The sequence below is a fragment of the Myripristis murdjan genome, chromosome 3 (assembly GCF_902150065.1).
Source record: "Myripristis murdjan chromosome 3, fMyrMur1.1, whole genome shotgun sequence".
Taxonomy (NCBI): domain Eukaryota; kingdom Metazoa; phylum Chordata; class Actinopteri; order Holocentriformes; family Holocentridae; genus Myripristis; species Myripristis murdjan.
The window spans coordinates 35,389,482-35,406,075 of NC_043982.1; the positions used below are offsets into that span (position 1 = coordinate 35,389,482).

At 39.9% G+C, this 16,594-nt stretch overlaps 1 protein-coding gene across 1 annotated transcript in view; it reads left to right on the forward strand.

Moving 5' to 3' along the window:
* adamts7 (a disintegrin-like and metallopeptidase (reprolysin type) with thrombospondin type 1 motif, 7) overlaps window positions 1-16,594 on the forward strand; it is a 121,792-nt gene that overhangs the window by 46,107 nt on the left and 59,091 nt on the right. Inside the window, exons 9-10 of the mRNA XM_030044835.1 lie at window positions 10,179-10,323; window positions 16,327-16,419. Of these exons, the coding sequence (XP_029900695.1) occupies window positions 10,179-10,323; window positions 16,327-16,419 (238 nt within the window). The remainder of the gene's footprint in view (window positions 1-10,178; window positions 10,324-16,326; window positions 16,420-16,594) is intronic.

Sequence of the window (16,594 nt, forward strand, 5' to 3'; positions counted from 1 at the left end):
AGTGGGAGTTTGTAACACAATGGCCACTGGTGTGTGTGTGTGTGTGTGTGTGTGTGTGTGAGTTACAGTAGAGTATTTGAATGAGAGAGAGAGAGAGAGAGAGAGAGAGAGAGAGAGAGGGAGGGAGGGAGAGACCAGGCAATGAAATATTCTCACAACTGCTGAGAAACCTTGATGATGTTCTCCCGGAATATTTTGTTCCTAATAATTTTACTTTCATTAACTGCAGGCAAGTAACTGAACAAGTTCAGAAATAATCAGGCTGCTATAGAAGTTCTCTGACAAAAATGCTTGACAAATGATTTTGTGGGATTATGAGAAAAAAAAAGTTTTAAATGACTTCGCTCATGCATGTTTCATATCACATTTGAAGTGCTGAGCATTTTAATGTGGTCACTGGTCGAGGAGAACAATGTGATCATTCTTTTCAGCAAGAAAAGCCGAGGTTCTTGTCATACTTGCAATATACTTTATTCAAAATTGGAAAAAAAAAGAAGTGGAAAAACAGGGCAAATGACAGTACTTGAAAACTTTATTACTATAATATTATTACTCTGATTTTGACGTGGAAGGCTTTGTTGTAGTTTTGACCTCAAATGTCTCAGCTGCCATAATCAGTTTATTCATTTATTCACTGATCCTCTCAAAATTACATGGAACTTGGATCATGGGAATTGGTCTGTAATAGAAGCAGATAACAGGGCACTTACAGTTTTTTTCATTCGCTTTTTCCAGTATAATGAAACTGGGATCCACTTTGTCGTCATCTTCACCTCCAAACCACAGCAGAAGTTTTCTTTTGCAAATGTGTTCATACCTTTTCATTGGATTCACACATTTTTCAGGCTCAACACTTCTCACATGTGTCATTTACATGGCCCTGACTCCATTGACCTCACTATGGTTGTCAAAAGCAAAACATCTGCTCACAGCTGATAGAAATAGAAAAACCTGCATCACTACCCGTTCCACAAATCACCATTCACCAATCAATCAGTATGCACCTACAAAAAAGGGGCCTATAAATTGTATTCTGTATTTTTTTTTCTCAACTCCTTTGAGTTTTTCTGTGTAATACTGTATGTGACTTACCGTATTTCAGTTTTTCCCATCAATACAGTATAATTTCACTTCAAAGTCTTTCTGAGTTTGGATGCAGTTCTTTACTGTAAGTTCACATTTGAATGTGCAGCTCACAGGAGAACCTGGTTCAAACTGACAGCTGTATTTTGTATTCTGCTGTCAGCTGTGTTACAGTACAGTAGAGCTGACTGAAGGAATCTACTCATTTGGGCAGAAGTTGAGTTGTTTGAGGGAAATATTGGATTTTGCTACTTGCTTTACAATATGTAACTATGTAAATTGTCAAAAATATGACTGCAGTACACACAGGAAAAAAGCAAAGTGGAACCTGCTCAGACTAAAAAAGGTGTGTTGCATTTTGGTGTTGAGTATGAAGTGAGTGAGTGGCTGGATTATGTCGCTTGACTGCAAGTTGTATTGGGCGGTGACAAAATGTGCTTTTGCTGCATGTTTGAAATGTTTTGTCATGGTAAGAGCCTTTTGCAAACAAAATGTGTTATTTTGGGAAGTGCACCTCTCATTAGGCCTATGGATTAACTGTTTTGATACCAGCATTTCTGAGTTGAAAAAGGAGGTAAAGCGATTGAAAAAAACTGTAACTGGAGATACAGTAAATGGATTGGCATTTAGGTTTTATGTTGATTTTTCCTAAACAGTAATCACAGTCAATTAATGTGTCCTAAATTTCCGTAGTATAGTGGTTGCATCTACAATATTTGATGGATCTTTTCTGGTTGTTGTTTCCAAGTGTAAGGCTGACTCTTTAGCGAGACATGATTACTCAAAGAGGGAGACCAGACTGCATTCATTTCATATGAGGATCAATGAAAAGGATAGAAATGGAAAATGACATGCAGTTATCTATTTATAATTTTCTGGGAGCCAAAATTGAGTATCAATCATGTCACAGTACACACACATTGCAACACATTCGCTTCAAGCGGATAACGTCACCACATGTTTGGAGGAGAGCCAGTCATCTGAGATGAGCAGCAGCTCATCACTTTGACTTAACCCTCCTGTTACCTTCAGATTTACTAACATTTTTTATCAGCCACAGTCAATTTGACCACAGTAATTTACACCTCCAAAAAAGAATTAGAATTGTCACCTGAGTTTATGTGTCAGGTACTTTACATTTTGCATTACATTACATTAAACACTGATAATAGGAGGCTTAACATTACAGTAATGTATACTTGGGGAGAACAAGTATTAATGTACAATACTTGAGTTAAAGTTTTTTACTTAATAAGACCTCATGAAGTTCCAGGATCCATCAAAACCATTATCATAATCTTGAATTAATGATATCCATCATAATAATTGATAATAGATCCAAAAAAAGTCCTTCAACCAATGCCCTGTGCTAAAATGATCCTCTTGGCTGATAGAAAACCCAGCTCCATAATATGGTGCACAACAAGGGCATGCACATCATCCATTATCACATCAATTATACAAATTAAATGGACATGAATAAAGATTTATATTACAAATGCATGATAAGTTTTTAAAGGACATCTGATCAGAATCTCTCGACAGACGGATGGTTCCACAACAGGTACATCCATGCCAGCACAAGTTTGATAATGTATGGTAGGTTTCTTTTATTGTGCAGGGTATAATGTATGCCCTATGTATTATTTTCATTTGTAAAAGTTTTATATTTGACACAGTTTGTTTATATTGTAGTAGTTTCCCAGAGCATTAACCCCTGTATTAAACAGAAAGTTGTTCCATAATAGGCATGACGGGATAGACAACCCACTCTCAGACTATACAATAATGCTAAAAAACATAAATCTTCATTATTTTCTATTGGCATTCCTATTAATCAATCAAGAGGGAACCACATTTTAATTTTATTATACAACCTGTTGTATAATGACCAATAAACTTCCTTGTATCCTAACTCAGACCATTCCCAGCTACTAGTGTCTCTCCCACTAATAAGGCCTGTGACAGGGGACATCTTACATGCTCGGCAGCTCTGGTAGATGTCTGGAAAGCCTAGTCCTACCCTCCTTCATGCATTAATAATTTCCATACCGCTAATTCTGTTTCTTTATTTCTTTATTTCTTTTACATTTTTTTCTATTTTTGTCCTTCCATAGGAGCCACGAGAGTGCTTTACTTAGCTCCTTAAACCAGCATGGAGATGAAATAATTAAAGCCAGCCTCGGTAAAATAGTCATTTATATAATCTCAGATCTACCTGACATGGATAAAGGCATGACTATCCACCACTTGATATCCTCTGTCATGGTCTTTAAATGGTTAGGTGCATTTATCTCAATTATTGTTCTGGGAGTGATGTTTTATTTGGTACCTTTTGAATTCTACTTTAAGGGGGCAATGCCCAGGAAACTGATCAAGTGAACTGACCTCACTGTGGCTACTGGAAAACTCACTTGGTGGCCAGAAAAGTGGCCAAACGTATTAGTTGACTTTAGCACATGTGATGGCGTGCTTGGGCTTCACTATATAATCCACACATAGGCTGGCTTGGAAATCATGATCACCAAACCATGATCACCAGTATGATGTATCTACGAGCTCGTACAGCACAGGCAAAAGGTTCAAGGGCAAAGAGAAAAATGGCTGCTGATGGTGGACGACCTTGGCCTGTAGACCAATAAGGATTAAATGGTTCAGACATTGCACCATTTGTTTTAATAGATGCTTCTGGTTTATTGGGGGCGCCCCGGTGGCTCTCCTAGTAGAGCGTGGGCCACGTCTCAAGGCTGTGTCCTTGTCACAACAGCCTGGTTTTGAATCTGGCCTGGGCCCTTTACGGCATGTCTCTCCCCCTCTCTCTCCTCTACCTGTCTGTCTCTCTCTCTCCCTGTCTCTCTCTATTTCACTATCAAATAAAGCAGAAATGCCAGTGAAATGTCATAACAATAACAGTTTAAGTTAATTTTCAGGTTTCAAAAAATGTGACAACTACACTAATCATAATTATGATATTAGTCACCATGCAATCCACAACAGTCACTCATTCACACATTCCGTCATGAAATATTGTGCTACATCTGAAAATGGTATAAGTACACAGTTTGGTGATCACTGTAATGGATCACATTTACAAATGTGTATCTTTCTTGCTGCAGCTCCAGATGAGTGGCTGTTAGTTGCCCATACTATATATTATGCCAACAGCTCAGCACCAACATAGATTCAGTAATGCAGTGTATAGGGCAAGAGCCTTGTGCTGGAATGAATATTCGGCATGCTGAAAATGTGTTTCAGATGCTTGGACAAGTCAGGTGGTAATTCATGCTGTGTTTTGCACAATATATATATATATATATATATATAGTGTGGGATCCCAGTATGGCTTTTCAACAGAAGATTAAGGAAGAGAGAGGCTGAACTGCATGTGGCAATGGACACATCTGTTAAATTCCACTATCCTCTTTCTCTTTTTCTGCCTCTCAGTCTCTTTCAGTCTGCCCTCTTGTCTCCTGGCCTGGCTCTGTTGCTTCTTTCACTCCTACTTGACTTGAAGGCCCTCCAGCAGACAGCCACAAGCAGCTTAAAAACGCAGTAGGTAACTGCGACTTCACGCACGACTTGACTCTCCGCTTTTTCTCTTTTCACGTCTCACTCGCCTGGCAGAATCTAATCGTCTCCTCCAAACGCCACCTCAGCTTTTTGCCCCCTTTTCTCTCTTGTTTGTCTCTTTCATTGACTGCAGCACAAGGCCTCCATTGTAACCCAAGGGGCTCGTGGTCCCACAGGCCTCAGTTGCTCTGACTGTTTAACAAGTTCCGTTTGTAGGTGTTATTTTTTGTGGAATGTAGAAAGGCAGACTGAGCTGAGTGGTTAAGATATTATCACACAGACGGACGGCACATAAACAGAGCCGCTCTTTAATGCTCAGAGGAGAATTCCTGACAGGGCGTAAAGGGCAGGTTGCAAAAAGCCCCACAGCTTTTCATGTGTTTAATTACCGCAGCGAGGAGGCCTTGCAGTTTCTGGAACAATTAACAGCCTTCTACTTGAGAATTTGGAGATTCATCAAAATTTTGTTAATGCAACTTGGCGTAACATAGGAGCAACATTTGTTGATTATGAGTTGATTCTGAGTTGGAAGATTGCATGAATTGTTGCTTCAACCAGTGCAATTTTTTTTTTAGGAAAGCGGCATTTGGCAAAGGCTGCTCTAAAGCCTTGTTTGCCCTCTGAGCCTCCATTCAGCAAACCCTTTGCAGTCCAAAGTCACTCATGGAGAACATTTTAATTGCCGCCGTTGAATAGTCAATGTGATGTCACCGTCTATAAATAATTATTTTGATTGGTGCTTAACAGCCGCCGCAGTACCACATCTTTAAAGTCTCAGAAAGCGGGAAGTCTATGTAGGTCAAACAGCTGTAAACACATGGAGGCACAAACACTGGCCATTCTCAGAGAGATAAAGTGCATATGAGATCCACTCCTTTCTTTGGTGAGCACGTTCAAACCAAGGGCATATTTTTCAGGCAACAAGCGAACATACAGTCACTGGGAAAAGTATTCAAAATTTTGAATCATTTTTTCCCCCCAAAGTTGTTCTCACTGTCATGCCTTTTATTACATCTTCATGAGATCTCAGATTATAAAATGCTGTTTGAATCTCCCCTTGTTAAAATATCCCTGACATGACACACTTGGTCCAGTGTTTGCTGGATCAAACTAAATAAATAGATAATCCTCACTAATTCTGCCAACTCTGCTGTAAATGTGAAAACAAAGAGCATGCTTTTACAGTATTTCTTCCTGCCCAGTTTCTTCGCTGATTTCCTTTATAGAATAAAACAGGATGAATACTTTGAACTGCTACTGTGCACATGCAATGAGTGAAAACATTATTGAGTTATTATTCATTCTTGATAGCATCAGTAGAGTGGATTTATGCGACTGCAGCTTGTTGCAGAAGGTGATTACAGCGTGATGTACTGTAGCGATGTTATTCTGATGTGACAGGGTTATTTTGCCGCAGTTTAAATATGAAGGACCTTTTTAATTTTATGTTCCTAAGGACAAGGAACATCTGCGCACAGAGTGTTATGCCCAGGAAGATTAACTTCATAACTTGCGTTCATTTTTCTCTGTTACCGCTGAAATTTTCCCCACAGCTGTGCAGCGCAGATGGCCAAGCCGCTTGATGGCTCTGCCAAAACATGTCGGCCGTACGCGGAGCTCATCAGTCTCACCAGCCGTCTTGCCTTGTCCTTTTTCACTGAATTTTCACATTTTGAACCCCATTGGAGTTTGATTCCTATACAACATTCCTATGATCAAGAGCTTTAAAAGAGGATTTGTTAACATAAACAGATTTTTGCTACAAACATGACCTCACACAACAAAGACTTAACTCTGTAATGCAATGCTGGTCTGACCTTTTCAACATTTGAACTTTCCAGACACACTCGCCAGGATGAAATGTTGCCATTTTTCATTTCTACAAACCAACCAATGTGAAGAAAAGTCAGCATTTCTGTACCTAAAATACATTGCATATCAACATTTAGACTTGTAGCAGCCATTTTCATTTCCTTTGTTAGCTTTGTTAGCCACCAAAAATACTCGGTTAAGTTTAGGGAAAGGTCATGGTTAAGGTTAGGAAAATGTTTGTCATCATGGTTACGTTTAGGAAAAGGTCATGGTTAACATTACAAAATATTAGCTAATATTGGCTAATAATGGCTAGGTAATATTAACTACCAGAAAAGTGAACACGGCTCCTGCTTGACCCAGGCCTGCCGAAGCAAAATCGATCGTGCCATCTGCCACCTTGCCTTCCTCCTCACATAGTATTTTTCACCTGCTTTATACTATATCATGAAACTTGAAATCTGAAACATTTTTTCCTGGAGACTGGGCTGAAACTTTCCATCTCAATGATCTCTCTTATATGTACTATATTATTCCCTAACCCAGAAAATGTGCACTCATTTCTAAAAGTTTGCATTGGCCACGGTTACTGAGACATCCTGCATTTTCTCAGTCATCTCCTATTTTTGTTGCAACAGTGCAGGTTGAGGTTAAAATATTCAAATCATTTAAAATTGAGCTGCTCTTGTGCACAGGCGTTATTATTATTTGAAGACTATAACATTCATGATATTTATTCTTTTGATTCCCTTATAAATGTTTATATTGCTGTATTTATATTGAGCTTTGACAAGGAAGTGATTTCAACCCTCACTTATAAGGTCATGAATATAAATGAAATCATATCGCCAAGCCCACAGATTACGTAAATCACTGTGGGCTTTTGACAATCTCATTAATTGTGTTTTCAGAGAGCTCTGAAGCCAAAGTATTTCATCTGCAGATCAAAGAACCTCCTCCCATGGAGTGCATCGAGTTGACTCTGTCTGACACTTTTTGACATCAGTTTGTTATCATCGCAAGCCATTTCATATCAGCGTAGTATCCATTTTCAACATTTGATGAAAGTCCAGCTCCTGGCGAGTCATCAAGCACCTCTGTTTGCCACTGTGTGTAGGAGTTTTATGGTAAACACTTCTACTGTCTTATCGTCTGAGATAACTTTGATCTGTGTGAGATAATTAGTTTCATTAGTTTCACATTCCAGTTAATACGTTTAGATATGTTAAGGCTTTATAATCTCAAACGTGCATCTCAAGTTATATCAGTTTTCTGTCCACGTGATTATGGAAGAGCTTTTTTTTCCTCCTTCATCCGACTTTCACTCATTGGAGATCCTCTCTATTGCAGAACGTCGTCAGGCTACAAGCCCTTGTTAATTATTTTCTCCTTCAGTCCTTTTCACAGCATTTCCCAGCCTTTTGGTAAAATATTTTGTTGTTTTTTTTTTATATGGAGTACTAAATAATGTGCTGATTTCAGAGTTATTGTAGGTAACACAATTTAGTGCAGTTGTTTATGGAACATTGTTTATGGACCTATAGTGACATATAATGCTAAGAAGTAATCAGCGACCCATAGTCGTCTCCTTTTTTTCTAAATAACCATCAGTGGAGAGTGAGATGCAGCTGCTTTCCTATGCCTTTCACAAGAACTTTCATTAAGCACACAAAGAGTGTGTGTGTGTGTGTGTGTGTGTGTGTGTGTGTGTGTGTGTGTGCGTGTGTCTGTGTTTGTGTCTATGTACCTGAATTTTTACCTCCACATGTCACTCCACCATTTCACTTCATTTTTAATGTTCATTCTCAAAAGCCCAGCTTGGGATCAGGAGTTGAAAACCTGCACCATCTATGATCTCTGTAAGCAGAACATCAGCTTCACGCGCATGTATAAACCAGGAAAATGTCGCTTTGTAAATTTACATTACCCCTATTCAAACAAATGTCCCCATTCAAATAAATAAATAAATACACTGAGGCTTCATCTCAAACATGCAAATATAATATTATTAGAATATGATTATTATATTTGCTCAAATGTGCAAATATAATAATCCAAATATGTTTCCAAAATATGAATAAATACTGTATCTGTAAAAACAGCTTCATTCGCTTGAATCTTTTTATGACTACAACTTAAAAAAAAATGCATGAAGACCTGAGTTCTGCAGTAAAGTGTGGACTGTGGCACATTCAGGCCCACAGCATACTGCATGTGGCCAGAGCGCGTACTGCTGCACCTGCTTTGATTCAAGAGTGAAGAGGAAGGTGGACTTATGGTAACAGCTTTGTTTCTGAAGACCATTTAATGTGGCTCCCCTGGGTCATATTGGCAGAAATTTAAAAAGCCATTTATTCATATTATATTCTATGATACGACCTAGCAAGAATTTCTTTATATGGTGAAGTTGTGAATTAATTCCTGTGGGTGTTCACTCAATGAAGCACACTCTTCAGCCAACCAGCGTCTAGCATTCACCCTGGTCACATAAAAAAAAAAAACAAAAAAAAACAGCTCTAGCAGTTTCTTTTGCTTGTCAGGTTGTTGTTACTGACTTATAGAGCATAGTGCCAAGAGCAGAGGCCACGTCAAATAATAGAAGTGATGGGAATGGAACAGTTGCAGTGTCTACATGTATTATACTGCAAGGTCAACAAAAATGTGGGCATGAAACCAGCAATACAGCCTGTGACACATTCCTTCGAGCTTTATAATGATCTGTTTGCACATCTCCTGATGGTAGAAGTGCTGTGATTGGAAATTCATGGCCATGCCGACATGTAGGCTAGTAAATCATTATTAATTGTGATTAATAATCTTTATTTTGGATTAATGGACTACATCAATTTTTTTGTGGCATATGGTATGGTAGTTTCATGAAGTTGATAAGAAATTAGGCGGCCTGTATTTTCTGTAAACATGCCATGATCCAGAAGTTACACAGGCACTCTTTGAGGTTTAATCAGAAGCACGCAGTGGTAGTGGCTGCAGCCTGTCAGAGTTTGAGATTTTGACCTTTAACTCCAGTGTCCCCATCAAGCCAACTAGTGTAATGATTCTGGCAGAACACTGCCAAAATGTATTACCCCTCCAAGATTTATCATTTACAATGCTAACATACACCCAGGAAACTAGATTACTGTGAGTAGCCGGGGTATGGCAGGAAATTGGGTCACATCAGCCCCCCTAGTTTGTGGCAGATGTGTTTTTAATTTCTGTATATTTTAATCAGAGGTAACGCTGACAAAATTATTAAGCATTCTTCTCCCAAGCATTGTACTGTGTGGGTCATGTCACTTTCTTTATCCACTGTCTTTTCCTGCATATGCACTCATGTAAAATACCTTTCAGGTTTATGTTGCCCAGTACTCGGGTTCCTTCTGCAGAAATCCACCTGTGTTAACCGGAAATCTCTTAATCGCTTACCCCTTCCAATAATGTATCCGTGGAATAACCCAATTACTGAAGGACATGTGAAAATGATGAATGTTGCACCAGCGGCATCCCATTTAAGTGAAAAACTTTGACCTTTAAATGTAGCCACCCTATTTAGCTAATCTGTCTGTTAAACCATTGTGATATATCCATCGGAGATAGAGAGCATTATTTTAAATGGGGTAGATCTGACTCAGTCGAAATTGTGTGTTTTTAGATGTTTTTATCTGTGCTTACCAGCCTCTGTTTCTTTCTACCATTCATTCTTCACCACCCAGTCGTGGCTGGGGCTGGTGCCTGGACGATGTGCCTGTGAAGGATGAGCTGTCCCTGAACTCCATCCTTCCCGGGGTTTTGTACAGCGCCGCCCATCAGTGTCGCCTGCAGTATGGATCAGGGTCCGTGCTCTGCGATGACGTTGATGTAAGATTCTCTTGAACACAAACTAACAACAAACGACTCCACTTCACTTTGTTCTTTAAAGTCCTGACTGAACTGAGCCTTCTACCAAAACTTTTTCTCCTCCTCCCTATCTTCTCTAACACATTTTTCTCTGGTCTCATCAAGTAAAGTATGCTTGATCTCCCTTTATAAATCTTATTATTTTACTGTCAGCAGAACCTCCTTTCCTTCAAGTCCTGACCAACCCACCCAATTATACCTACATTCTAATTTGTATAAAAATCACAGAACAAACTCTTAAACAACTCTGCAGTGTCATATTCCTTACCCCACACAGATAAACCACTGAGAGATGTAACTTTAAAAAAACAACTCAGTCGTGAGGTGAGGATAGGAACAGGGGCAACAAATTCTTCATGTTCAGCTCAACTGGTGTAAGACAGATATCGCTGCATCCACTGGCAAATTCAGGGTATACTGGATAATCATATCCAAGTGGAAAATATCTCTTTTATGGTATAATGCTCTCTCGAAGTAACACTTTTTCTGTCTTTTCAAAAATCCACATACCCAGTTTAGGTCTTTTCCAACACACAGACACAGACACTCACACACACACTCACACACACTCTCACACACACTGGTACCAGGTCCAGAAACTCATAGATATCCTATAATTAGTGGTATGACCTGGGTCGCACATATTCAACTCAAAATTACAATTCTGTTGTATATTGATATTTAGTGTAACAGCATAATTAGATTTAAGCTGTGTTATTTCTATTCTTTCTTTAGCCAAGATTCCTGTGTTAATATGATTCTGAGATAGCACAAACCGAATCTGCACCCATCGCACCAGCTGGACATTAAAATGCAGCAGTGAATTGATCAAAAATCCATTAAAGTCTTCAGTAGTTGCAGAGGGAACTCACATTTCCAAACAAACGAAAACACCTCAGGCTGTGCCCAGCAAATGAAAATAACACAAAATTATGTGTACCATAGAGGGATTTTGCAGTAACAAAAAAAAGCTTTTAGAATAGATTTTTTGGAGTAATAGATTTCATGTTTATTTTATAGCCACAGCCTGTATTGTTTTTGCTTTGTTGAGATATTTAGGTCTGTGTGAGGTGCTACAGTGTTTTGTGTTCTTGAGCTGTTTGTATACCTGCATTAGTCTGGTGTATGTTCCTGTCTCTCCCTGCCTAGAATATAAATGCCCGACCTCTCTTATTTTCGGATTTCGTCACTTTTATGCAACCCAGTCAAGGATAGCTATCATGGAAAGTAAAAGAAAAAATGTTTTGCTTTTGTTTTTTGTTTTTTTCTCTGCAACAAACACAGCTTGAAAGCATCCAGCACTTTTTCTGCCAGTTTGAATATACAGTGCATTTTTGCCCAGCTCGGATGATTATGTTTGCTTGATTATGTTTGCTTACAGTCTAATGGTGCAATTCTCTTTAAGTGTCTGTGCAAAACTCAGCAAGGGCAGACAAATAAACTTCCAGCTCCTTTTAGCGCAGGAAATCTCAGGTCCCTGGAGCTGCCAGATTCACCCGCCTCCATTCACATTCATTACTCCTAGAGTTACAGCATGAGCTGTAATTACACCTACGGTACTGCCTGAGAACAACTGACGTCTTACTGCAGGGTGCATAGCCCGAGTCACACATGAAGCTAGTAAAGCAACTGGTGTGAGATTCTGACAGATGATTAACAAGGCCTGCAACGTGTGCAATATTTGAGCTCACTGGAGAAGTATTTCATAGAGTCAGCTTGTGTGTTGTACCGAATTAGCATGCACTCTTAGACACAGACACACTTTTTTTTTTTTTAGTTTGGCTCCCTCAGGGGTACGTTTCTTACACTACATGTATGGGTGTAAGTATATTGGGAATTTAAATAAAGTTAAATAAAGTTTCACAAGGCATACATACTATACTGCATACTATACTGTATATTATGGATAGGGACAGAGACGTACACTATCAGTGAAAGTGAAAATGAGGTATAAACAAAAGGAGACCACACACGTATTTTCCTACCGGAGAAGTTGTTTACCCATGTCATAAAGTCCATTTATTACCCCATGTGGCAGAGTTTACAAGCAGCCCAGTGAAAAAAAAGATGGGATGCACAGAGAATTCAAACCCCTACAGGAGAATGCCCATATTCAAGGAAATCCAATCCAGTTACAGATTCTCACTGTATTCCCTTAATAGCCTGTCAACACTGTGTTCAGACTAGTGACGAGTGGTGCCTGTATGTCATACAGACGCTTTCTGCAGCAGGCATTCCCAGCTGCTTCAATGTTAAGATCACATTTCTGGTTTAAACCTAAGATGAAATCCAGCTCTTGAAAACACTAATTATTACTCATTCAGTTAGGGCTGGCATTGCACAGATGGCCACGCTTTCTAAAACATGCACAACATGCATTGTAATAATTGGCAGATTTTTTTTTATCGATTATTTTTTGGCCGTTTCATTTCTTTCTTTCATGTTGCCGGGTTCAGGTGACACGAATCCAGCCTGATTTTGACACGATTCCGTCATCAGGACAACTTATCAGCGTCGGGCCTGGATATGAACATGGAGAATGATGAATTGGCGTCTTTCATCACTGTGATGTGTCATAATCAGAGACCAGGCATCTTGGACGCCCCACAACACCTTGATGAAGAGTCTAGCCCGTCAGAATTTTTTGTATTTTTCTGCCGAGTGTGACAACTCCTGCGATGTGTTCCTCGATGTGGACTAATGGCAGCGAGCTCTCTTACGTAAACACAGTGAAGAGAAAGTGAGGGCTGCCTCTGTTGCTGCTGTCGGGTGGACCACTGATACAGAGGAAGCGTTTGATGAGCTGTGGCAATATTACCCCTGCCTGTCTGACGTTTCCTCGAGGGAGAACCATGACAGAGACAAAACAATGAACCAGCACTGTGCTATTTTCATGGAAGCACGCTGGCACACACCTCTCCAAAAACACATGAACTCTCTTATTAATGTCATCAATGATTCAAGCAGTGGAAACGTCTACTTGTGCTGGGTTAGGTTAAGGGCCTGTTTCTCATGAGTATCTGTTTCAGCCTCTGACAGAAGTGCACAGACCTTATTCCTTTGTGTACTCCAAACCCGTTGACTTTAACTTGAAATTTGTACAACAGAAAACATTAGTCATCCTGATCCAAAAACATGAAATTGTTAGGGAGGAACTGCCTGCCTCTCCTTTCCAGCGGGCTTCTAAAAAGAAAGCGCCTAAAGCACTGCCTTTTAATTTCCAACAGAGAAAGGCTGATGGCAGTGATGAACACTTTGTGGTGGAGGAGAACTGAGGCTGTAATTGTTTTGTTTATTAAATCTGATTGTACCTGTACATGAAACAAGCACGTGTTTGTGTGTGTGTGTTTCAGAAAACTCCACATTTCCACAGTCGCTCTTGAAATAGAAAGAAGTGATCGTACTTCAGTCATATTTATAATGAGGGGTTGTCAGTTTATTGCATCATGTAAACAGCTGGCAAATGACAAAATAATGGAATAATGGTATTTTTATAGTACAAAGTCAACTGCACTATCATTGTGTGAGTGATTTTTCTCCAAAATATGACAGCGCCATCTTTCCGCACGGAAAACATGAATACATCGTAAATTGTTTGTGTATAGTTTTATTTGGATGCCATTTATTCTGCACGGACTGCACCTCCCGGGAAGGTTTATTGGTTTCTCTTTGGAAAATCTGGTCTGATCTCTAAAGTTAGAAAATGCCAGTGAGTCATGCAGAGAGAGAACTGCCAGACTGGACAGACAGGCCATACTGTCCTCTTCATGACAGCCAGGAGCTGGTCCACTGTCGTTTTTTCTTTCTTTTCTTTTTCTCTTCGGATCACAAGAACACCAACATCACACAGGACTCTTCTGTGGCCGTGACTGGCAGTTTCTTGACCCTCCTCCCCGACGACTTATGAACTCACACAGGGACGTGAACAATGATTGGTCGGGGTCATACCAATCTCAAAATCTGGGATGGTGCTGTTGCTGCTGTCAGGTGGACCACTGATATAGAGGAAACGTTTGTACACCCCTGTCCGTTTGACATTTCCTTGAGGGAGAACCATGACAGAGACAAAACATTTTCACATGCTGTGTTCATGGAAGCGTGCTGGAACACACCTCTCCAAAATTACATGAATCCCTTTACTCAAAATTTCGTCCTCTGCTGGCTCGCTGTGGTCAAAACGTAGAGGAATGATGGATTTTGCCACAGGTGTCTGGGATTTTGAACATGAATCTGATTGGTCCAGCACAGCACCAACACCAGGCCAACAGGGCAATAAGCTCCACACACAATATCTCAGACAGTGCCAGGTCAAATTTGTTGAGCCTTTGGGACATTATTTTTGTAAAGAATATCCAGTATCCACAAAATGACACTGATTGGCCAACTGCAGCGCCCCCAACAGGCCAAAAAGTCTCCAAGCTTCAAGCAGCAATGTCTCAGACATACACAAGGTGTAATGTTTCACACAGTACACCTTAGAGGAGATGGTGTATCTATCTGTCTGCACGCCTGTCTGCCTGTCTGTCTGTCTGTCTGTCTGTCTCTCACACACACACACATAGCACACTACACAATACACATGCTTTTTAAAAGTTGCCCTCTGCAATAAATCAATATTCTTTCTGCAGAATTTTACAAAATGCCTGTGGAGTATGAAGTTTGTGCACAGTGACCTTTCCATTTTGTCAGGAAGTTCATCTCTAAAAATAAAGAATGTGTTTGCAGGGTGGGGATGTTTCGCTGCCAGCCAATCACTCCCACTATTTGCAGATTAATTGAAAGAAGAAGCTCAATAGACTTTCCAATTCACTGTAATATGTTTCCTCCAGAAAGTTCAAACGGTCAGATCATTGTCATTGTCAAAAATCAGCTCCCTCTGCAGGATATAGGTTTTAGCCAAAATGCAAAATGTCTCCTAGTCATTTATCACAAATGCCAAGCAATGGCAATAACAATGGGCCAATACCATCGTTCCAATCTGCCAGCAAACTCCTATCAATAAACACTGCATTTGACCTTTTGGCTTTTATCAGTCCTCACATGTGTGCGCACACACACACATACACACACACACATGCACACACGCACACAACAGTCACCAATACAGGAAATAACCATTCTTTGTCATTCTCACAGACTCATCCTAACCTACAGAAAACCTTTAGAAGCTCTTTAATTCGCTGCTCACTGTCAGTATCATGTACAGGCCAGGCTGACTACATTTACCTGCCCACAGAGAAACAGATTTTGGTGTCACCAGGTCAAGACCGGACGTCTGACTACTCAAAAACCCCAATTCACATGCGTTAAGACTAATACCACTCCTCACAATGAGTGTGTATTTTTCATTTCTTACCAAAAGGACCCCTGCCACAAAGCTTAATGAATACAATGGATAGCCACCAGACAGGCAGAGGAAATTTTTTAATTAAGTTCAAACTGTCAAAGGCAGAGCAAAACAAAAAACAACCTTAATCCTTGTTTTTTTCATCAGTTAATAGCAATGTGTTCTTTTTGTTGTCGACCTCAAGTGGAACATCTGACTTCTTACAACAACAGCTACTCAGAAAATTGTTTGGTTAAATCAGTAAGATGAATTGATAAACCAGTGGGTAAGGTTATCAACATCGATCGGTTTACTCACAAACAAAACAAAACAAATAAAAACTCTCCAGCAAGTAACAGAACATATTACTACTAAAGATGGTTTCTTTTGTGATGCAACTTCCAAGTTGAAATGCCTCATTCAAACATGCAAATCCAGTTTGCTTGTTTGAATTTAATGCACTATTTGCACTATTTGTGATTGTGTGGTAGCCGAGATACTGTTTGCTTTTTGCGTATTGTTACTGCTTGTCCTGTGCAGTAAAAAACGACACATTGCTGAGGAACACCATCAGTTCTGTCAAAGGCAAAGACTGAGTTCAGAAACCTGGAAGCTTCTCTCTCTCTCTGCCTTCCCAGAACATCTGTAGCACACTGTGGTGCACCGTGGGAGCAACCTGCCACTCGAAGCTGGATGGCGCTGTCGATGGCACCACGTGTGGCGAGGGCAAGGTGAGGCTCAATCAAGCGTGAAAGGTAAAAGGAAATATCGTCTTAAAACAGAATGTAGTGTGTCAAACTAGTGATGCTGTGCAGCTGAATTTAGTCTTGCAAATATGAATAAATCTTTTCAAGGGCTATAAGACGACAGGCAACACATTTTGTGCACATTGAAGCTGCATCACCG